At 33.9% G+C, this 24,093-nt stretch overlaps 3 protein-coding genes and 1 non-coding gene across 4 annotated transcripts; 2 read left to right on the forward strand and 2 right to left on the reverse strand.

Moving 5' to 3' along the window:
* Nucleotides 1–260: 260 nt before the first annotated feature.
* TRNAR-CCU (transfer RNA arginine (anticodon CCU)) lies at nucleotides 261–333 on the reverse strand. Its single transcript has one exon. It is a non-coding gene; the product is annotated as a tRNA-Arg (tRNA).
* A 5,458-nt stretch (nucleotides 334–5,791) lies between these two features.
* LOC127086953 (pentatricopeptide repeat-containing protein At1g06270) lies at nucleotides 5,792–9,615 on the forward strand. Its single transcript, XM_051027769.1, has 3 exons — nucleotides 5,792–7,256; nucleotides 7,835–8,167; nucleotides 9,304–9,615. The coding sequence occupies exon 1, from the start codon at nucleotides 6,069–6,071 to the stop codon at nucleotides 7,095–7,097; it is 1,029 nt and encodes a 342-aa protein (XP_050883726.1). The 5' UTR covers nucleotides 5,792–6,068; the 3' UTR covers nucleotides 7,098–7,256; nucleotides 7,835–8,167; nucleotides 9,304–9,615.
* On the reverse strand, nucleotides 7,853–9,385 carry LOC127086952 (zingipain-2). Its single transcript, XM_051027767.1, has 2 exons — nucleotides 8,944–9,385; nucleotides 7,853–8,449 (listed from the first exon to the last, which is right to left on the reverse strand). The coding sequence occupies exons 1-2, from the start codon at nucleotides 9,383–9,385 to the stop codon at nucleotides 7,857–7,859; spliced, it is 1,035 nt and encodes a 344-aa protein (XP_050883724.1). The 3' UTR covers nucleotides 7,853–7,856.
* A 1,651-nt stretch (nucleotides 9,616–11,266) lies between the features above and the next one.
* LOC127086954 (basic leucine zipper 61) lies at nucleotides 11,267–14,616 on the forward strand. Its single transcript, XM_051027770.1, has 5 exons — nucleotides 11,267–12,355; nucleotides 12,496–12,586; nucleotides 12,721–12,847; nucleotides 13,632–13,789; nucleotides 14,277–14,616. The coding sequence occupies exons 1-5, from the start codon at nucleotides 11,700–11,702 to the stop codon at nucleotides 14,343–14,345; spliced, it is 1,101 nt and encodes a 366-aa protein (XP_050883727.1). The 5' UTR covers nucleotides 11,267–11,699; the 3' UTR covers nucleotides 14,346–14,616.
* The last annotated feature ends 9,477 nt before the right edge of the window (nucleotides 14,617–24,093 follow it).

A 24,093-nucleotide genomic window follows, 5' to 3' on the forward strand; every position in this document is an offset into this window, starting at 1 on the left:
ACACTCTATTTTGGACCTAATTGCATCACTTGATTGTACCACGAAACTAATTTCAAGTTGCAATCCAATTTCGTCACAATCCAAAGTTGTTGAATTTTCTTAAATAAATTGCAATTCAAGTTTGTAACAATCACTCCTTACATGATAGAATGTTCAACTTGTGTGTATTTTTAACAGCCAAAAAACAAACTATTTTTCCATTAACCCAAAAAATAAAATAAAAAGTCAGAAAATAAGAATTTAGCAAAAAACTTAAAAATCGCGCCAGGTAGGGGTCGAACCTACGACTTTCTGCTTAGGAAACAGACGCTCTATCCACTGAGCTACAGGCGCTACTTGTAAATTTTCTTCGATTTTTATTAATTATATTAATGATCAAATTTATACTTATTTTTCAATTCATAGAAACTGATGGAATGCTATTATTTCTTATCACAAAATATATCCTTCAATACTCAATTACATCATATAACATAGTAACGTCATTTGGATCCATTAAGAAAAATACAACAAAACTGAAAGATTATATAGTTTGAAAACATATGTTCAAAAAGCTTAATCATGCAATCAAAAATTACAAAATGAGAATCAAACAAGGAGCACAATCAAGAATTGATTCACATTGGCTCTAAGCATCATATATGGATCCCCATGATCTTCATATGTTATTTTGATCAAGAAATCATCAAGAGTTTGGAGTTTGTTTGCCTTGGAAACCCTAATTCATCTAGGTATCTTGTGTGACTTCTTCAACAAGTTTCTTCAACAATTGATAAAATATTTCAAGGTATACGTCACCTTACATCATATTACACATATAGTATCCTCCATGAGTCCTAAAAGTCAAGAGAATGTCAAGCTAGCAAGATGGTTCATGGTGGTTGACCAGAGAAAGTCAACTAGTCAAAACTGGGGTTCCCTAGACCCTATATCCTACAATATTTGTCATATTAAAACTATTCCAAGATAAAAGTTACTCAAAATGACATTACAAACAACTTTCATGTTTAAGTAAAGAGGTAGTTTTTCTTGGAAAGTCATTTTTTATGGTGAAAGATTATAGGTCATTTTATTTGAACCCTAGTTTGGAGGTCAACTTCCCAAGACCATAACTTGCTCAATTTTTATGATATGAAAGCCATTCAAATTCCATGATCAAACTCAATATGTCTACTTCAACGTTTATGTTTGGAGGAAGTTCAAATTCAACTTTCAAATGCATGTGCCAAGAGGAAACATTATAGGTCATTTTGGGCCAATACCATTGAACAAGTGATTTTCCTCAACTTCTAAAATGCATAAATCCTTCATTCCAAATGAGTTCAAATTTGTGACCAAATTGAATAGGTTTGAAATAGATACAACTTTGATGAATGAACTTTTCTCATTTGAAGTCCATAGAAAAAGTTATTCAAGGTGGAAGAAGTGAACATTTGACTTGGGACTTTGAAACTTTTCAAATATGTTTGATTTCCAAAACTTCCACCTCCAAATTCATCATGATCCAAGCTTCAAATGAAAAAGTTTTAAACATGAAAGTTGTTCCCCTTGATCTCACCTTTCCAAAATGTCCAAGATCATCGCATTTGGCAAAAGGATGAAGGACTTGCGCATGGGTGCAACATGAAGAACCATTTGGATGATTTCCACTTGCACTTTTCATACAAAATTACATGGCTTTGTAACATGGTTTCAGCATGATTCACACTCAATTTTGGACCTAATTGCATCACTTGATTGTACCACGAAACTACTTTCAAGTTGCAATCCAATTTCGTCACAATCCAAAGTTGTTGAATTTTCTTAAATAAATTGCAATTCAAGTTTGTAACAATCACTCCTTACATGATAGAATGTTCAACTTGTGTGTATTTTTAACAGCCAAAAAACAAACTATTTTTCCATTAACCGAAAAAATAAAATAAAAAGTCAGAAAATAAGAATTTAGCAAAAAGCTTAAAAATCGTGCCAGGTAGGGGTCGAACCTACGACTTTCTGCTTAGGAAATAGACGCTCTATCCACAGAGCTACAGGCGCTACTTGTAAATTTTCTTCGATTTTTATTAATTATATTAATGATCAAATTTATACTTATTTTTCAATTCATAGAAACTGATGGAATGCTATTATTTCTTATCACAAAATATATCCTTCAATACTCAATTACATCATATAACATAGTAACGTCATTTGGATCCATTAAGAAAAATACAACAAAATTGAAAGATTATATAGTTTGAAAACATATGTTCAAAAAGCTTAATCATGCAATCAAATATTACAAAATGAGAATCAAACAAGGAGCACAATCAAGAATTGATTCACATTGGCTCTAAGCATCATATATGGATCCCCATGATCTTCATATGTTATTTTGATCAAGAAATCATCAAGAGTTTGGAGTTTGTTTGCCTTGGAAACCCTAATTCATCTAGGTATCTTGTGTGACTTCTTCAACAAGTTTCTTCAACAATTGATAAAATATTTCAAGGTATACGTCACCTTACATCATATTACACATATAGTATCCTCCATGAGTCCTAAAAGTCAAGAGAATGTCAAGCTAGCAAGATGGTTCATTAAATTTTCAGTTATTCCAAATGGATGTCAAAAGTGCCTTCTTAAATGGATACATCAATGAAGAAGTCTATGTCAAACAACCTCCCAGTTCTAAGACTTCAAGAATTCTTCACATGTCTACAAATTGAGGAAGGATCGATATGACTTGAAGCAAGCACCAAGGGCTTGGTATGATAGACTTAAGGCCCCATTCGAATGATTCCAACAGAAAAAATAAAAACTAAATCACTTCGTTCTTTCTAAGTCCTCGTGCTTAAGGGATTGCGTATTGGTATTGGTATATTTGCGAGGGAACCACAAGGGGAAACATGGGAGGAAAATAATATAATGCTCCAACACCTTCTAAATCGCCCAAACTACACCCGATCGCCAATGTATTGGATTAATCGCCCATTTATGGTATGTAATAACCATTTCTTGAATACGTCGACCATTTCTTAGGTAGCTCGTCTGAAGCATAAGAATGTGGGGAGTGACATGTCCTTAATCAACAACGGTGTGAAAAAGGAGTCTGGGGGAGTTAACCATGTTCTTCTGAATAATAAGGGATTAACTACCCGATTCTTCTGCTCCCATTAGCATTTGTTACTTCTTAGGGATATAAGATCCAGGCCTAGGAGATTTTAACAAATACCTCAACCCTAAGGGTGGAAGGAGACAATCTCATTTTGACACTAATACTAGATACATAAATATTCTCACCTACCTACATGAGCTATCTCTAAACCCTACAACAAACCCTAAAATCCTCTAACAGACCATAATTATTAGGGATTGTCATGTATTGTACTTTTAGTAGTAAAATGATAGAAATAACATATATGGTTACTTATTCATGCTTGGATTAACACCAATCTCACAAACTTCAAATAAACAAGGAATTAAGGTTTTATTTTCATGTGAGGCACAATATATTGTAACCTCATATGGTGCATGTCAAGCACTTTGGTTGGAATGTTGCTTGAAGAGTTGAATGTGAATAATTATGTGTAAATCAATTTTCTATTGTACGATAAGTCACCAATTGATTTGGAAAATAATCCTATGAGCCATGGTAGGATAAAAAATATAGAAAGAAGATACCACTTCCTTAGGGATCAAGTTGGTAAAGAGAGGTTGAACATTGAGTATTGCAAGTCTGGGTTGCAATTAATAAACATCTTGATAAAACCCTGAAGCATACAATATTTGAATACCTTAAAGGGTTAATGAGAATTAAGAGCTTAGAGAATATGAATTAGGAAGGAAAATATGAATTAATTCAATTTTTTATATGACTATTAGTGACAATTAGAAAGTGTTGCAAGTGTAACTTGTAGCAGATGCAAATAATCACAATTTTCAGTTTTTGCTTGGTTAGTTGGTTAAATATTTTCTTAACCACATAAATAGTTATTCTAACAATACTCTCTCTCTCTCTCTCTCTCTCTCTCTCTCACTCACCCACACACACACACGCGCGCGCACACACACACACTCACACATATACACATACACACACACACACACACACATACACACACACACACACAAACACACAATGCAATAATGTTGACATCTATCCCTCTTTCTGTAAGGTAAATCCCCAAAAATTTATCGGCTTTTACCTCGAAGGTGCATTTCTCCATATTAAGCCTCATGTTATACTGTCGAACCCTCTTGAGTACCCTACTGAGGTGCTAGTAGTGTGATTCTTCTTGAGTGGCCTTCACAATCATGTCATATATGTACACTTCTAATGTCCCACTTATCTCTTCTCGAAAGACATTGTTCATCATCTTTTGATAAGCCGCACCTGCGTTCTCCAACCCAAAGGGTATCATATTGTATTGGTAATTGACCTGCTCGATCATGAATGATGTTTTCTTTCTATTAGGCCCGAACATGGGTATTTGGTTGTATCTAAAATGATCCTCCATGAACGACAACAACTTTTATCTAGCTGGATTGTCTACCAATTTGTATATATTTGGAAGTGAGTAAAAATCCTTCGGGCATGCCCAATTAAGGCCTGTAAAGCATGTTGGAGAGCCATTCAATGTACTTTACTTCAAAAATAAAGTTGGTGTTTAACAATATTTGAATCGTGCTTGTCATAACATTAACCTTTTTCGGAGACTGTCTTTTTCTTCGTTGAGATACATACAAGGCATTAGGATTGACGTTCAACTGATGACAAATCACAGTTGGGTCGATGTCGAACATCTCATGAGCGGGTTACAAAATCATTGAATGTGAGGAGACTTTTGTCATCGGGCTTATCTAGATCTTGCTAGTGGAGTCTTACTTGTATGATTGTGTCGACATAGAGAATGTTAACAAACTTCCATCGTCTACGAGGGAATTAGATACAATGTGATTTTACATAGTAGCTGCTATGAACAACGGTAATGTAGCATTAGGGATTCCATCCACCTTCTCGCGATCCTAAAATCTTAGCATCAACTTATCTTTGCTTCGCGATTTGGTGTCAATCGTCGCTTGGAGAAGGTTTTACAATATATGATCTTCGTCACACAATGTTTTCTCACGGATCTCAATCAAAGATGGAGGTTTGAAACGATGTGAGATATGAGGATTCTGCAGAGTTCTTGAGTGTGACACATGAGGTTAACTTCTTCATCTTAATGCAATATGGTAGCAATATGGTTTATGGGTTGAATGTGATATGATTGTGGAATTTTGCGGAAGTTAGAGGTAGATTCCCACAAACAACGCCATTGTTCCGCACTGGAACTAAAATTGTGATTGATTAATTATGATGGACTTCTAATGTGGTGACATGAATTTTTGATACGACAGTGCAGACGTAGATCTGAAAGGCTAGCACGCTAATCCACAAGTTAGTTATAAAGTCCAAAATGAGTGAAATGAGTGTGAGATCATAAACGTATCTTAAATCTCACGTGTGACAATTGTATATGATAAATACTTTTATTTGGACTTTGCATGGTTGAATTTAATATTTGAGTCTTTCATTCGTATTGGTCCTTTGATCGACCTATATGAAGAATTTCAAGTTCAAGTATTATTTCAAAATTATTAAATTTAATTTAAACAAAATATTTTATATATTTTAATAATTCCTCTTATTTTTTATTCAAACAATAAATTTTATTTAAATTATTTTAAATTCTATAGAAACATTATATTCTATCTTATCCAAACAGATATTTCAATTGAAAACCTTTGGCAAGACTAGTCTCATTCTTTGAAATTTAATAAATTTTTATCAATGCACTTTCTTTTACCTCTTAAACTTTTCTCGATCAAAAAAAAAGAATTATCCATTTTTTTACCCAAAAACTTTACTTTTTCGTTTAACCTAGCAAAACATACAGCCGCCACTGTAATTCAAGCACGCCGCCGGTTGCACCACCGTGACGGCATCACCACCGGCCATGATTAACCACCTAGGTACGTGCGTAACCACATGAATGATTGCTTTGTACTGTCACGTGTAGCCAATCCATGCAAGTGTACCAACAATGCGCCCTTGCCGTAGATTCGTTCTTCGTTTCTTCCCTATTCTAAACCAATTTCGTTCAGTATCTTCTTCACCGCAAGAACTTGAACATGCTCTTAGAGCTATAGTAGAATCCAAAAACTATGTTAAAATTCCTGATTTCATTACCACTGAATTCTCACAATCCCAGTCCCAAATTTCAAACCCTTTCTCCTTTTTATCTTCTTTTCCGCATAATTTACAAGTGCAAATGGTTGATGAAATGTTGCAGTCTTTTATTCCTATCAGACCACGCTATAAACCCAAGCTAGCTTACTCTTACCTTTTGTCTTACATTCTCCAAAATTCTCAGCCATTCAACTTCCCTCTTGCACTTGCTGTTCTGCAACGAACTCTGCGTTCTGGTTGCTTACCAGTTCCTCAGACTCATGTTCTCCTCTCGTCTGCTTGGCTTGACCGGCGGCGATGTCGGTTGCAATCTGTAGCGAATGTTTTACTTGAGATGCAATCAATTGGATATTATCCAGACTGTGGTACTTGTGGCTATATAGTTTCATCTCTTTGTGCTGTTGATCAATTAGCGGAGGCGGTTAATGTTGTGAAGGGTATGAGTGGAGCAGGATGTATTCCTGATTCGAATAGTTTTGGGGTTGTGATTAGTGCAATGTGTAGAGTTAGAAGGACAGTTGATGGTCAGGATTTAATGAAGGAAATGGTGGTGGAATATGGGTTGACACCGGATCATGGAACGGTGGTGAAATTGTTGGCTGCTTTACGGGCGAACAAAGAGATATGGAGAGCGGTTGAGGTGATTGAGTTTCTGGAGAAGGAAGGAAATGATGTGGGATTTGAGAGTTATGAGTTGGTGATTGAAGGTTGTTTGGAGGGACGTGAATATGTTTTGGCTGGGAAGGTTGCGATGTGGATGACTGAACGAGGTTTTATACCGTATATTAAGGTGAGGCAGAAGATAATTGATGGGTTGGCGAGCATCGATGAGTGGAAGATAGCTTGTGCTGTGAGACAGAGATTTGCGAAACTTAAGTCTTAGCTGTTAAATTATTTACAGCGAGCAGGGTTCGGTTTTTAAGCTGAACAATTGCAAAGACACGTACTTTCTGTGTTATGGTGTCATTGTTTTTTTCTCAATGGCGAATGCTGAGATAGAGGACTGCAGCTCTAGGATCGTAGATTTGCAAATCATTTGGAGGTATAATCTCTTATGTTATTGCATGGAAAAGGAGTGAGCATAAACAGGAATTGAGTTTTATTTGAATTGTAAAATTGATGTTTCTTCTGAGCCTGACTTTGATGGTTGTATTGTATTCAAGAAAATTAGGCTGTATACGATACTTTTAACACAAGAAAATGGAGTAACTTCATCCGTAAAGGAAGCAATATTAGATTATCAACTGTATAGATTATAAAATGGTGGGAAATATCGTGTTATTTATGCTTTATGTTCTAGTTCCAGTCATCTTTCTGTTTCTGGGGAACAATTATTTCATGATTTCTCTACAGCTTGCTAACCTTATACATGTTTAACTTGTGCAATCACAAAAAATAAATAAATTTCGGGGAACAATTTCTTGATTGGTGAAGATGATGAGAAATTGTGTATGTGTATTTTTATTATGGTATATTTTTCTTGCTATTTTGACAATATTGTGGAGCTTTCTTCACCTTGTTGTTCCTAATTTGTGCTTTGTAACAAATTTTCTTGTCTACATATGAAATTCAATCAATAGTTGCTGTTCCTAACACCATTCATTTGTATAACTACAACAGGTCAATTTTCCTAGCATGCTGTTTAAATCTTGACAGGGTAGGTAGCATCCATGGCAATGCCACAAGTTCCATCTTTATCCTTAATATCACGCTTCATCCTAACATAACCCGATTCACCCCAGTCGTTTGCCCATGAATTCTTCACAATCCAATACTTTTCACCATTTTCTTCTCCATACCCAACTATAGTCATGGCATGATTGAGGTTCTTTCCACAACTTCCTGAGAAGACACCTTTTGAATAAAATTGAAATGCATAGCCCCCGGCATCGGTTGCAACAGAAACAGGCTGATGGGAAACTGCAGCTTTTAGCATTTTCTCGTTACGAGCAGGTACATTTTCATAGCCGCTTATAGTTGCTGCATGATTTTTAGCTTTGGCTTTGTTACATTTACCATTTTTTCCTGTATAAGGATATTCTTTGGCAGCGACTAGCCCTCCGTGCTTTTTGATGTAGTTGAATGCTATGTACATGTCGCCACCTTCGCAACCTTCATTCCCACTTTTAGCATCACAATCTATCAACTGTTGTTCTGATAATGAAACTAAATTTCCTGTTTTTATCTTGTTGATGCCTTCCACAGCTGCCACTGCTGAGAATGCCCAACAACTTCCTGGATCATGTTTTATACCATCATATCAGATAGTCAGCTCTAAACACAAATTTAAAATATGTTTAAGCATGACCTTTAGCTCGCGAACTCATCAGTAGTCCAATATTAGAAGACTTAAAATATGTTTAGTTCTTATGCAATCCCTTAAGATAAAGAGTAACTTTCTTTATAGTTATAACTATATGAGACTAATTTATCCTGTCAAATTCAAATTGCTAACACTGAAACACTTCATATGAAGTTCTTGTAGACTTATCGTTTGGTTGTGTTTGGAATTGAATTTTCTACAGTTGGACAACTAACTACACGAGGCTCAATTCTGATTCCGTGACTATAATTATTTTCTCGCATTTTTTCAGTTTTCTTTTACTATAAAGATTTTCTTTAATGGCTGCAATCTTCTACCGTTGAATTTTAACAGTCGAGGGATGTGGTTAGTGTATGAATGTTTATATATGAGAAAATGAATAAAATTGGTTTGAAATAAATTTTACCACAACGGCCTTGATCTTTGACATGTGTAACAGCACCTTTCTTCCTCCAATCTATGTTTCTTGGAAGATCTCCATGTTTATGATACTTGGTTTTTACCTGTGCATGCAACCGAGGTAGAAAACCTAAGTACATGCTTCTGAATTCTTCATTTGTAAGATCTGCAAACCCGTTGTCTGTGAGCTTGTAAGAATAGTTTTTAGAGTTGTAGAACTCTATAAACTGCACGTTTGATTGGTAAATGTCAAAACGAACTTCCCATTCTTCTCCGTCCCTGTAATGCCGTCTGTATCGTTTCAGCCAAGTTTCATACCTCTTCTTCATAACTTCTGGATTAGTTGATTTCTTTTTATTCATTGCAGGGCTTGAACTTGCAGTTATCCATAGATTGCACGCGAAGACAAGATTAAGGATAACAATGCTTAATATTATAGTTGTTTTCATCTCTAGTTTTTAGTGCATATAGTGATTGATAGCATTAGCATGAATTGATATATTTATTATCATAAACAATATACATTAGTTCTTAATGTCTTGTTTATTTTATTTATTTATGCATGCATTACGATGCATGTTAATTTCTGTTGTTTAAGAGACGTTTCATTTGCATATTTATGTACATTTATCTCCATGTGTTTGGTGCTCGAGAGTTTTAACAAGACAAGAATTGTGTATCTCATTTTCTGTGCATGACCATAATAAAGACGTACATGTCTTGTTAAGAATTTTCCATAATTTAGGCAGTTTCAGTTGGTGTGAATAGTTAATTCTTGTGTTTGCATATTGAATGGATTTAAATTGAACAAATGGCTCAATTAGAGTTGGCTGTCACCCAAGAAGACTTGGACGAGATGAGAAGGGATCTCGTCCCTCTTAACCAGATATTTTGGGTTCAAATTTAGTTATGGACATGGAGCAGGGTTAAATTCTCTTAAGGGAGAGATTCAACGTCCATTGTGGTTTTCTCCGGCTCGAGGGATTAATCTTTGCTCTTGCGCAAGATGCCCTAGTTTTCTAATGGTTTTAAAGAATGTTTATTTTTCTTTCTATTTTCCATTTCTATTTTATTGTGAATACATTGAATCTACAAGCCCATCTTTGTCTAAAGTTGATGTCATCTCAAATTCCCAAAAAAATATTGAACTTTTATTCTTAGTCACATTTGTAAGATATCCCACTCTACATGCCTACGAACTTAAAGATGCCATTGATTATAATATGAAACTGCATGAAGGTGCTCTTAATCATGTGCTATGTCAAACTTTTATCTCTTTATAAAACAAAATTAATTCAAATTAAGATAAGATGATGGAAGAAGGTGCTTAGAAAGACATATATGCACATTCACATAGAGAAAGAGAGCATATACCCTACATGTGGGAATGGTTTGGGGACAAAGCAAAGAAAGCATATAGTGCATGCAAACAATTCACATGGGAGCATAACACGATCTTCACAATAACCCCCAACTTTTCCCTCTCTTTCACAGCTCATACTCCAAATCCCACGAGTCCTCACAATTCTAACTATATCTTAAATTACTTTTCCTATCTTTAGCTTTTTAAATAAACATGATTAGTAAAACATGCCACACCCCATACATTACAAATTCAGGATCCCTCATCCATGCAATCGGCCACATAAATGTTTGATCGAGATCAAATGGTTTAAACTAAAAAAATCAACTTAAAATCCTATAACCTATATTGCACAATCTCGATCAAACAATCACCGATATGTCCAACAAATATAAAAAAAAATCATGCATGAACCACTACACTCCTTACAAATAATATCTTATACATGCACATGGTATTTGTTCTCCTCTAAGTTAAAGATCATTAAAGATCACAAACCCATATGATTTCACCAATTACTGACTTCCTTAAGTGGGGTTCTCTTTCCTTTTGTCTTAAAGACAATCAATTAATCTTTAAAATTTCATCTAGAACGTGGACACTAGTACTACCTAATTCTGTTTTCCTTAATTAAAATCTAAAAATAAACTTCAAAAAAAACACTCTAATTTAAGATATTTTTCTTTAACCACCTCAAATAAACCTAAATTGGTTAATTAATTAACTAGAATTCAACTCTTTTTCTTAACCTTGTAATCACGAAAAAAACACAAAAAAATTCCAATTAAATAACCTTAGATTTTCCATGATGAAAGAGTTAAAATTAGTATATATATAGTGAGAGAATAATGTTCCAAAATGGGACCTTATTTATAAGATTAAGATAAGAGTATGTTACTAAATAGAAGGTCACAATGGCACGTGGTGGCTGATTCCCACTATCTATTAAATCCATTGGCGACTTTCCAGTTTCACCGTTGAGTCCCTCTTCCCAGCTGTTCATAGCTGTCCATTCCTTCTCCATCCCCATGTGACCCTACTGCACACAAGATACCCTTCAAATTTTTTTTCAGTTTTTATAGGATTTTATACCCTCAAACAAAAATATTTAAAAATAACATCACAAAAAGAAAAAAAAATAAGAAAAAAAATTCATGATTATGTTGTTGTTTAATTAACTTTGTAACTTTCTTCCCTCTAACATTCCCCAAAGGTTTCTGGGGTTATAAATATTTATTTAAAGGGTTGTGTTAGAGGCTCATCACTTTCATTTTCCTTCTCCCTTTTCCTATATCTCTCTATATCTCTATATTATTTTCATGCAAAAAAAACATCATTAACAAAAACAACAACATATTTAAGGTTTGTGAAAATTCCTGTTCGTTAATTTTGTTTCTCAAATGGCACAATTACCTCCCAAGATTCCAATCATGTCATCCCCAAGTTGGTCAGATTTTTCACCTCATCAAAAAAATAGTATGCCAACCTCCTTTTCAACCAACAACATTGTCTTCAACAACAACGTTAGCACTAACAATTATCATCAGAATCAAAACCCTTCATGGGTGGACGAGTTTCTCGACTTCTCGTCCGCTAGGCGGGGAGCTCACCGTCGGTCTGTGAGCGACTCCGTGGCGTTCTTGGAATTGCCAATGCTCGACGATTGCCGCGGGAAAGATGGTGAAAACAATATTAACGATGATGACAACGAGTTCGACAAGTTTGATGATGAACAGTTTATGTCCATGTTCAACGATGAAATAGCCGGTGTCCATAATATGCAACCGATATTGTCCTCGTCGAACACTTCGAGTCCTTCTGATCAGAATTTTGTCAACAATGAGAATGAGAATGAGAATGAGATGATAAATAAGGAGGAGAAGAAGGAAAATGATTTGAGAGAGATGAAGAAAGAGGAAGATGACGAGAAGCAATTGAAAAATGAACCCGAGGAGGTTGAAAGCCAATGCAACCAGGAAAATTCACAGCCTCAAAATAACAACAACAATGCATCTTCTTCTAACGACAGAATCACCGACCCTAAGAGAGTCAAAAGGTAACATATGATGAAGCAAAAATGCATGAACTCTTGTTCTTCAAAACCAATATATATATATAGTTTGTTGCATTTGGTTTTTATATGAACTTTACTATATTTTCTGTATTATTTGAAACTGATTTTGGTTTTTGTATTAGAATCTTGGCGAATAGGCAATCGGCGCAAAGATCGCGGGTGAGGAAGCTGCAATACATATCAGAGCTTGAACGAAGTGTAACTTCATTGCAGGTTTGTGAGTATGATAGTTGTTGAACTTTTTGTGGAAATGTTTATGTAGTATTATAGAATAGTAGTAGAAATAATGAAATGATAATAATAATGTTATTGACTTTTTGTTATTGTGTTGACCAAAATTATTGAAGGCTGAAGTTTCAGTGCTTTCTCCACGAGTTGCATTTTTGGATCATCAACGTTTGCTTCTAAATGTTGACAATAGTGCTCTCAAGCAAAGAATTGCAGCTCTTGCTCAAGACAAGATTTTCAAAGATGGTATAGTAATTTTATTAAATTTCTAGCATATTAGTTCTTTGAAATTGGTTATGGTTAACCATAGAGAATTAATAAAACATTATATAAACTAGGCATATGCCATGGACCGTATATGGATACGGGTTGGGTCATTCAGTTAACCTGATCAACTTAACTAGAATAGAATTATGAAAGCCGGTTTAAGTCCGATGAATGACTTATGATGATTTTTTATTCTAACATAGTTACACAAGTGGATAATCCGTATCCAATCTAACCCAAATCAGTCGGTTTTATCCGATCTAAACCCAAGATTAACTAAGTGGTTTATTTAACAAACTCAATCAAAAATCCAGGTATTTGGTTTGGGTCGCGGATAAGGCTAAAACTATCACAAACCGAACCCTAATTAGCTATAGTGGGACAAAATGTAGTACTTAATAAAGCTGCACTTCTATTAGCTTTTCTAGTGAAAGTTTGATACAAAAATATATATTTGATTAGATTTTATAAGGAAGAAACATGCCATGAATCATGGGAGTGCACACAAAGTTATGTTGAATGAATTTAGTGAAAGTGTTTCTGTTTGCATGCATACATATTTATGTGTCTGTGTATGATCATGTGCCTTGTCTCAAACCAGTTATTACTTCTCTAGTGTCCTGCCTCAAACTAGTTGACACTTGTATTTGGATTTTCGTACACTCATAAATTTCAACTATTCACAAACTCGGCATAACGTCAGTTGTCCGATCAAGATCAGACGATTTAGTTTTTAATTTTGAGATATTTTGAATGCATGCAGCACATCAAGAGGCACTGAAAAGGGAGATAGAGAGATTAAGACAAGTATATCACCACCAAAACCTCACAAAGAAGGAAAATGCAACAGGTTCACCTTTACCATCTCCATCACATAAGCCATTATGTGATCCTCAGTCAGAAAATGAACAACTTCTCAATGTATGACTCAACTCGAGTACTCACACTATATATCTAACTAGCTACCTTATATTATCATACCGTGATTCTTTTATTTTTATCAAAAGAATTTGCACAATTTTTTATAATAGTAGAAAAAATAATCAAGAATTTTTTTAAATGTAATTGGATGAATTGTAAATTGTACCGTACAATGCCACGAGGTCATGTTTTGTTGAGTTGTTATATATATTGTGAATTTTTTTCTCATGAGTCCGTAACCGTAACAGGAAACATAATCGATATTTTGTTGTCGATTGTACCGTGCAGTAGATTCTGCATGGTAAAATTGATAGCAGAATATCGATTATGAAAAAGGAAAGTAAGTTTATTGAGAGGAGTCACGTTATTGGGTGGTACTAGTAGTACAAGTAGGGTTGTTTTCTTGTTAAAGAAAGAGAGGAAGCACGTGAAGTGTTATAGTTAAAAAGGAAGGGACCACTCAAAGTTTTGCATGATTGGAATGCAGGGAAACACATGTGCAGCAGTGGCATCAAAAGAAAGGGTGGAAGAAACAGTTGTGTCTGCTTTAACTTAATTTATCATAATATCTATCTATCTATATAGAATGGATGCATAATGATGTTTGTTGATGATTCTTTCACTTCTTTATTTTTTGTGTTTTGATTTTGTGGAGTGATGGATGTTGGATTTAATGGGTTTGGTTGTAATCTATATAATTATTATATAATCATTTTATTTTGAAAAAAATAAAATGTAAATAGTTATCATTAGTTTGACTCAATTTGGGATGTATATGTAATGGAGTTTTAACTGTTTCATGAAATGAATTTGTAGTTTTTGTGGGGCATATGGAACTCTTGGTAATGGATAAGGTAATGTGTTACTGTAAAACTATACTATGTCATGACAAAATTCTGAAAAAGTTAGATAAGATTCATTGTGAGTTTATTGTTGACAGTAGTTGGTTGATTTCATGACTGGAATGTACGAATTTTGAAGTTACATAAATACAGTTTTAACAGGCTTTCTTAGATGTTGGCAAATGATCACTTTTTTCTTCTATTTTTCAATTTGTTTTTTACTTGACTATGTATATTATTGATTGATTAAATGATTAAAAGTAGTTTTAGAAGTTTGGTTATTTGAAAGTGAGAAAGAATCTCTGAAAGAATTATATTCAAATACAAGATAAGCAAATGAATTGTTCTACACATAAAAATTGTAAAATATTAACAAATTAATTATCTTATAATAAATTCTAACTAACTAATTAACTAACTTTTATATTCTATAAAATATATTATAAAACTATATTATTTTGGATAGAAACTAGAATGGATGTTGATTGATGATATAAAATTTTGGAATCGGTAATACTAATCTTCGGTACGGTGGCGAAGGTAGACCTATAAGGGTAGGACTTCAACGTACAAATCAGCTATAAGTCTAAGATGAGTAGAGTAAAAAATGGAGAATATAAAAATGTATATTGAATATCACATATGCTAATTATATACTATTAGAAGTAATTCATATTAAGAAGCAGTATTCTGACTCAGAAGTAGATGCTTCTGAGGTTGTTGTTCCAGAAGAGATGTTTAGCTTCAGAGTTGTAAATTAGTATTTTGCCTACGTGACATTTTTGTTTGCGTATATAAACCACAGGTGTAACTGAATTTCAGTATGATTGCAACCAATACAAAATTTCTCTCAAAAAGTTAGTTAGATCTATCTCTCTCTCTCTCTCTCTCTCTCTCTCTCTCTCTCTCTCTCTCTCTCTCTCCATCTTCATCATCTTCATCTTCAACCTTATGCACCAATAATTGGTATCTAGAGATACAGTTAGATTCACAGGGAAACACGAGCGTACGGTGAGGCGTATGTGATTGATTTCGTTTCTAGAATTCGCGTTGAATTTACGATCGGAATGATAATAAAATCACATTTCTTGATTTTACAGGATTGGGAAACACGAGTGTTTGGTGAGATCTGTGTGAGTTTAAGTTGCATAAAATCAAAGATGAGCGATGGAAATGGTAGCTTGAATACAAAACTTCTAGTGTTTGATGGAAAGAATTGGAATCGATGGTTGATTCAGATGCATGGGATATTTGGCGCTCAAGACGTTTTTGATCTCGTCAAAGGCGATTATGTTCCGGTTGCGGCGGATGCAACAAAAGCACAGAGAAACACGCAAATAGAAATGAGAAAAAAAATCAAAAAGCCTTGTTCTACATCAATCTGTGTGTGGATGCAAACATGTTTGAGAAAATTGTTGATTCAACGAAGACGAAGGCTGCATGGGACACACTAGTGCAATGCTACAGTGGTGATGCATTGGTGAAGAAGGTGAAACTTTAGTCTCTACGTCAACAATTTGAGAATCTTAACATGAAGGACAATGGGAAGATACCTGATTACATCTCTAGAGTGATTCTGATCACCAATGAGATGAAATCTTATGGAGAAACTTTGTCAGAACAAGTAATCATTGAGAAGGTACTGAGATCTTTTACTCCTCAATTTGATTACATTATTGTAGCAATTGAACATTCTAAAGACCTAAGCACCATGAGGATTGAAGAGCTGCAGAGCAGTCTAGAGGCACAAGAGTTGCGTCTGACTGAGAGAACCTTTGAAAGAGAGGTAGAGTAGGCTCTGAAGGCGTCTTCTGGGAAGAAGAGTCAGAAGTCAAGAAGAAACATGGTGGTGGTTTTCAGAAGTCAGAAGCCTCCAATTCTGATGAGAAGAAACATAAGAAGGGGAAGGAGAAGTTTGACAAGAAGAAGGTTCAATGCTACTATTGTAAGAAGTTTGACCACTTTGCTGCTGACTATTGGTCAAATAAGGAAATGAAATCAGAAGAAGCAAACATAGCCAGAGGAGATTCTGATGCTGAACTTGTGTTATTGATGGCTTAACAATTTGATGGTGCGTATTTGGTAGACTGGTGGTGTATGGACACTGAATGCTCAAATCACCTAACTGGAAACAGACAATTGCTAGTTGATTTTGACTCTAGAAAGAGGCCAGAGATCAAATATGCTGATGATAAATACCTCAATGCTGAAGGTATGAGAGATGTAATAGTCAAGGTGAAGAATGGTAAAACTATTATGATCAAGGATATTTGGTATGTTTTTGGCATGAAGAGTAATCTGATGAGTGTAAGTCAGCTTATTAAGAAAGATTTCTCAATTACTATGTAGAACAATCTCTTGAAGTTGTATGATTCTGATCAGAAGCTGATTATACAATATGAGCAGGAAAGAAACAAAAATTCAAGGTGAATGTGGAGGAAGCTGAAACTAAATGCCTTAGTGCAAAAGGCGCTGAAGGTGACAGTGAATTGTGGCACAAGAGATTAGGGCATCTTAATTTCAGAAGCTTAAGGCATCTGAATTCTAAGAAGCTGGTATATGGTATTCCCAAGATTGTGAAGCCTGAGAAGTCATGTGAGATATACATGAAAGACAATCAACTTGTATTTCCATTTGAATCAGAAGTAGCCCCAAGAGAAAACGTTAAAAAGATACATAAAAATGAACGTCTTATAAAACTTCATGTAAATCGTTAATTTTTATCATTCTCTTTAACATATCTAATATTTTTGATTGATGTGAAATTTGATAGGCATGATCTATATGATAATAACTTTCAATTTAACGGTGAATTTTGTTATACAGACATAGGGTGAAGATTTATCAGAGGTGTCATGTTACTAAGTTTGACACCTTGATGTCATTTGATCATAACCCATATATATATATATATATATATATATATATATATATATATATATATATATATATATATATATATATATATATATATATAGAGAGAGAGAGAGAGAGAGAGAGAGAGAGAGAGAGAGAGAGAGAGAGAGAGAGAGAAGATGCACAAAGGTAATAAGAGGGGAATTAGTTTCTAGCCATAAATGATGTCAATCATTATCAAAAGTAATTTCAATGGCTAAAATAGTTTTCGTCAACTTAGAATAAAGAAGAACCTAAAAAATTTAGCTTGATAGTCTTTAGACACAACTTTATAGGAGGCAATGTCAGGACTACTATGAGGTACATCGCAAATTCTGCCATGTTAGGAGCCACATAAATATTTGTAAAATATAAAATTTGCAATGAAGGGGAGTTATAAATAATTGAAAAAAATGTCAAGAATGGGATCATAACCCATCTCTCTCTCTCTCTCTCTATATATATATATATATATATATATAGAGAGAGAGAGAGAGAGATGCACAAAGGTAATAAGAGCTGAATTAGTTTCTAGTCATAGATGATGTCAATCATTATCAAAAGTAATTTCAATGGCTAAAATAGTTTTCATCAACTTAGAATAAAGAAAAACCTAAAAAATTTAGCTTGATAGTCTTTAGACACAACTTCATAGGAGGCAATGTCAGGACTACTATGAGGTACATCGCAAAGCAAATTCTGCCATATTAGGAACCCCATAAATATTTGTAAAATTCTGCCATATTAGGAGCCACATAAATATTTGTAAAATTTTCATTATATAAAATTTGCAATGAAGGGGAGTTATAAATAATTGAAAAAAAAATGTCAAGAATGGAATTTGAACCCATGCCCTTTCAAACCAGTACCTGAAACTGGCGCCTTAGACTAACTCAACCATCTTGACATCTATAATATTAATTTTATATTCTATTCTACAATATGATCAGAATGTTCAAAGGGCCTTTGAGATTACGCCACATGTATGACAAATATTTATTTATAATAGTTTGTAATAAGTGAATTATCCTCTTTTGTATTTCACCAAATAAACCAATAAAAAATTATTTAATTTTCTTAGTTAGTTTTTATCTTCTTTATAGTGTTAGAAATTATAATTTTTATTTGTTTGGTGTTTTTTCATATAAATAGGTTCTTTCATCCCTACACTCAAAATCACCCCTGAATTATCTTTATCATTCAAACATCTTTGTTTCACCTTCATTTCCATCTTATTCCTCCTACCCTCATCTATTTTATCCCACCAACACCCATATTACAACTCCATTATTAATTTTGTCTTTTAACCATGGATGCACACCACATAAATCTATACCATATACTTCATATTAAACTATTAATGATTTATATGTTTATAAATATAAAAACTCTTATAACAATGATCACAAAAAAACAACATAAAATTTCTCCTTTCTTTCTTGGATCACCATGATGACTTTCCCATTCCTCACCTCCAAGATCCATCCATAATAACGTGAAGAAGATGACTTCTATCTAATGTAGTTTTAATGAAGACAAATATTATCATAGAAGAAAAATATGAAGAAATTGATGATCAAGTATTGATCAATAATGAAGATAATAAATAGAAGAATAAGAGATTTGATCACGACTAAAGTATCATTACAATTCATGTATATAAATTTAGATGCTCAAAATATCTTATACATCTTAATCTATAAATTTCTTAAACCACCATGCACTAAACGTTTTAAGCAATGCCATAAAAAAGCTGATTTTTCACTTTCAATACGGTAGTAATCGGTTACATGAATATGATACCCGGTTATCAGTTCATTATGTTTTTAGTAAGTTATGACACTTGAAACCCTCGTAATAACACTCTCATAACCGTCATAGTTATTTTATTTTTTTTATAATCGGTTACATGAGCTTACTATTTTAAAAATGTGAACATTGGAAGAGTTGGTAACCGGTTAAAATCTGATAGTAACTTGTTACACATTGAATAAATGTGTCTTTTCATGAACTAACTACATTCCAAATCATGGAAAAACTTCATGGATATGTTTCTAACATGTGCATATTCTCTTAGAGGTATCTTAGAGTGTACATAAGGCTATATACACCCAATTTTCACATAACGTCTTTCATATATCATTTTTAATCAATTCAAACAAGTTTTTCAAGTGTTCATACAACTTTAACAATTGAACTTTATGGATAACTTTCATATCATTCAAATGAGTTTTATGTATATAAGGCTTATATATGTGTGTGTGTGTGTGTTTGGATTGTGATCAAGAGAAAGAGAAGATAAAACCATTCATCTCGGAAATCATTTTAAGAACAATTGTATCTCAAAACATTTAAAGTGTATTTTGACTTAATTATCAAGTTTATGGTGATAAGTTGTTGAAAAATATCCTTTGAATTGGGTTGATTCAAAATCCACCATTGTGTTTGGTGTTTGTATAAAGGTTTTTTGAAGTGGGTAGATTCAAAGTCCACCATAGTGTTTGATGTTTGTGAAAAGATTCTTTGAGTTGAGGTGATTCAAAGTACACCATAGATTTAATATTGTGTATGTTTTAAAAGGTTGTAAAGAAGTCTTGATATGAGACTTGTACAAGAATCTAACATAGTGGAAAATCCTTCAAGGCGTGAAGAGACTAGATGTACCCTAGGTTGATAAGGGGAATTAGTATAATTTCTTTGTGTTCTTTACTTTTATGAATTTTATTTTATGCGTTTTATTATCCTAAGAACATAACATATTCATAACTTCTGGAAAAATAACAAGTTAAGAATTATTGTAATACCCAGTGTTCCCTTAGATACTTAACTCTTTATCAGTTGAGATCAATTGAGTTCCTATATGCTCTATTAGTTATTAGTTGGGATAAATAGAGTAACTAGTGAATCCCAATTGCCTTAATTATTATTCTTTGAAACTGACCTTTTATTAATGTTACCAAAATATTCTTTCTTATCTCTCTTTATATCCATTCATTTTCTTCCTCGTGGCACCAAACACACTTGCCCTTTTCTATGTATCAGTAAAAATAAGAAAATGTAAAATAGAATATAGAAAGAAGTAAGGGAAGGAAGAAGAAGAAAAACTTGAAGAAAGAAGAGGAAAATTTGAAGAAGGTGGAATCATCAACCAAACAAACTCCTTTCCATCATCAATTAACTCTTGAGTTGGGTTCTAGTTAGATTCCCTTTTTAGTTAAAGCTAGGGTTTTGGTGTTGATTTTATGAATATGATAATTGATAATAGTTCATGATTTTGTGTTGATTCATGTTGTGATTGGTACCATGTTTGTGTATTTCTGTTGGAGTCATGATAATATGCTTGTTGTAATGATGAAACGCTTGGTATGAATTACTTCGATTGTGTAATGCACGAGAAGTGTTTGCACAATGATTCAATTGATGAAGTTCCAAGTTCGACTTGTTTTCATAGTATTAATCATATAACTAGCTTAACCAATTATCCAATTCCAAGAAAACCTAATGCTTATGTAATAAATATCTATCAATGAACAAACAATATAATATAAAGGAATTGAAAAACCTAAGCATGCAACAAAATTAAATACGAGAGAGAGAGAGAGAGAGAGAGAGAGAGAGAGAGAGAGAGAGAGAGAGAGAGAGAGAGAGAGAGAGAGAGAGAGAGAGAGCTTCAACGTTCATCCTCACTTTGCCTAAGTGAGCTCTTCAATGGTTTCCCATTAGAACCTGTAAATTCCTTGTTATTTGACAAATATTTCCAAGAGTTCATACAATAACGAATCCATAATACAACTGAGAAAATAATTCTCCTATTTGGATCTTGACTTGTATACAACACACTTGCCAAACTCGTCCACATAGTTTTTACCCAAATTATGTTTCTTAAATCTTCCAATAACACTGATTATGCTCTAAGCCTTCGTGTGTAGCTATCAATCCCTTGATCATACAAATTCTTTGAGTGGTGAAGTTGTTCGAAGATCTGAGAAGAACTCCGTCCTATCCGTAGTCTTCCACACAGTCACTACTAAGGAAACTATGGAGAAAAGAACCTACTTCTTTTTAATGAAATTTGTCACCACCATTGACAATCACCTAAATCTTGCTAATAACCTGAAAAACTTAACAAGAGCTCCAAGAATGATTATTTTCAAGTACACGCCCCCTTCATCAATTACAGAACACTCATTGTTAAGATCTGAACTCAATTGAAGTTAAAGATACAAGAATTTCATTGCAAGATTTTGAACACTCAAAATAGAGGAAATTGATTTTTTCACTAAATCAAACTGAAAATTATGATCATAATGATAGATGTTGTGATGAGAAATAATGACAACAAGTTTTTATATGTGCTTGAGATTAAGCATACAAAATGGTTAAAAAATTCAGCTAGATTCGAATCAAGAGAAATCTATTATTTGAATCAAATGAGAAAATGCAGAGGAATAAAAGAATAATAGAATTTTGAAAAATCTTCCAGTTGATTTGAATCAGAGAAAGGGTGATTCTAATCAACTATCAGGTGATTCGAATCATGTGTAAATATTTATTCGAATCATATGCCACAACCTTGACAACTAATAATTTTTGAAAAAGTGAATGATTCGAATCATGTACAATGTTTGATTCGGTGGCTAACAAATTAACGAACATAGAACACTTAATTTTACTTCGAATTCGCCTAAGGAGTTAAGAAGTTGTTGTCTTAATTAGTGAGTTGTACACTAAGAAATTGAGTGTAGTGGCCATTTTAACTCGTTGTATACTTATAGAGTAATTGTTATTCAAGTGATACACATTCATCAACAGGTATAATTAGGAGATTAAAATAGAGATCTAATCACTCTTCTTTATCAAAACTTTAATCCAAGTTATTCTCGTACTTACTTTTGTACCAATCATTATTGTAAACCCCTTTATTTTAGTTAAATCGCATGATTATCACCTTGTTCGAATTCACAATCCATGTGGAGACAAATTGAGTTTTAATACTACGACCATATTAGTACACTTGTTAAGAAAGTCATCAAATAACTTATTGGTATTTATGCGATGCCTTTGATCTTTAAGCTTTAAGATTTTTGTATTAAACACTTCTATGATCATGTATTTGGTTCTTTGAACATAAGCATGTGTTAGATGCCCAAAAGTGCTTATTTGAGCTATCAAATATGGGCATCTTTCACTCTTTTTTGTTGTTAAAGTGTTCGAAACCGCCATTGCTTTTGATGATTTGCAATACAATGTGAAATAATCTTGGTATCTTTAATTTATGTGTTATTGTGCAGAAATTAGGCATGAAAGAATAGAAAACAAAGACACAAGATATTTGGCAAAGGAACCAAGAAAGGAAGCATTCATCAGCATGCTCGCTAGGCGAGTGATGTAGCGAAGTGCTCGCTAGGCGAGCACCCAGCGAGCTGCCAGCGAACATTCCCAGAATTTTACAGTAGCAAACATCAGAAAACTTGCCGTGGCGAAGGAAGTGGCGAACACTCCCAAACTTGGACAAAACCATAGCCAGCACTTACTCGCTAGGCGAGCCACTAGCGAGCTCCCAACGAGCAATTCCAGTAGCAAAACCATCTAAACTCGCTGGAGCGAAGGAGGAAGCGTGGGCTTCACCTAGCGAAGGTTTCTTCGCCTAGCGAACATATGAAATCTGGACTTAGATATTTTTCTAGGCGTAGGCACTTCTGGTGGCCTATTTTGGGGCTCGCTAGGCGAACCATTCTGCTCGTCTAGCGAGCATGACAGCTCAGACAGCAGTACTATAAGTAGCAGGGGCTACTTTTTGGAAAGAGAGAACTTTTTAGACTTAAATATTTTCTGCATTTTCTTGGGATCATATTTTGTAACCTAGAAACCCATTTTCTCACTTTTCTTCATCTCTTAATAATATTCTACAAAAAGAAGGTGGATTCCCATCCAATCTCGATTCTTCGACTCAGATGTGGATCAACCTTCAATCGAAACTTGTTGTACGAGCTACCATGAAAATGAGTAGCTAAGTCCTTCATTTTGTCAAGGTTAGATGTAGATGATCATAAGCTTTGTGTGTATATGGGATGATCTTCATTTGTAAACTCTTTAATGATGAATATATGGTGAAAACTCTGTTTTATTGATAACTCTTTGTGTTGGTTTATGATCGAGAGATGTTTACCAACTCTTTACCTAGGTTTTCATCCAATCTTGTTTGTTATCTAGAGATAGTAATGAATGATTTTGTTCACCATAAAGTTGAACCAAAAAGTTGTCATTTTGATAGATTGTGTGAGAGATCAACAATGGATCAAAATGGGAAAACCCACAATGTGTGTTAGAGATAAACACATTGGGAGGACTTTGTGAAATAGTTTATCATCTAAAGGAGTTTATAAGTTTTGTTGATCGAACATAGGCATGCAAAGTGATCGTCGAACCCTAACTTTGACAATATTTCTCAAATAGAAAAACCAAAACTTTTACCGCAATTTCTTACCTTTTATGCAAGATACCGTGACAAAAACCAAAACCCCCCTTGTTACTTTGAGTTAAGAATTAAAACAACTGTCGAACAGC

Source organism: Lathyrus oleraceus, chromosome 5 (assembly GCF_024323335.1).
Source record: "Lathyrus oleraceus cultivar Zhongwan6 chromosome 5, CAAS_Psat_ZW6_1.0, whole genome shotgun sequence".
Taxonomy (NCBI): Eukaryota; Viridiplantae; Streptophyta; class Magnoliopsida; order Fabales; family Fabaceae; genus Lathyrus; species Lathyrus oleraceus.

Coding starts and splice junctions, on each gene's coding strand:
- LOC127086954 (XM_051027770.1), top strand. CDS start 11,700: ATGGCACAATTACCTCCCAAGATTCCAATCATGTCATCCCCAAGTTGG. Junction 12,356..12,495: donor GACCCTAAGAGAGTCAAAAG/GTAACATATGAT, acceptor TTTTTGTATTAG/AATCTTGGCGAATAGGCAAT. Junction 13,790..14,276: donor AAAATGAACAACTTCTCAAT/GTATGACTCAAC, acceptor ATTGGAATGCAG/GGAAACACATGTGCAGCAGT.
- LOC127086952 (XM_051027767.1), bottom strand. CDS start 9,385: ATGAAAACAACTATAATATTAAGCATTGTTATCCTTAATCTTGTCTTC. Junction 8,450..8,943: donor CAAAGATCAAGGCCGTTGTG/GTAAAATTTATT, acceptor AACATGATCCAG/GAAGTTGTTGGGCATTCTCA.
- LOC127086953 (XM_051027769.1), top strand. CDS start 6,069: ATGCGCCCTTGCCGTAGATTCGTTCTTCGTTTCTTCCCTATTCTAAAC.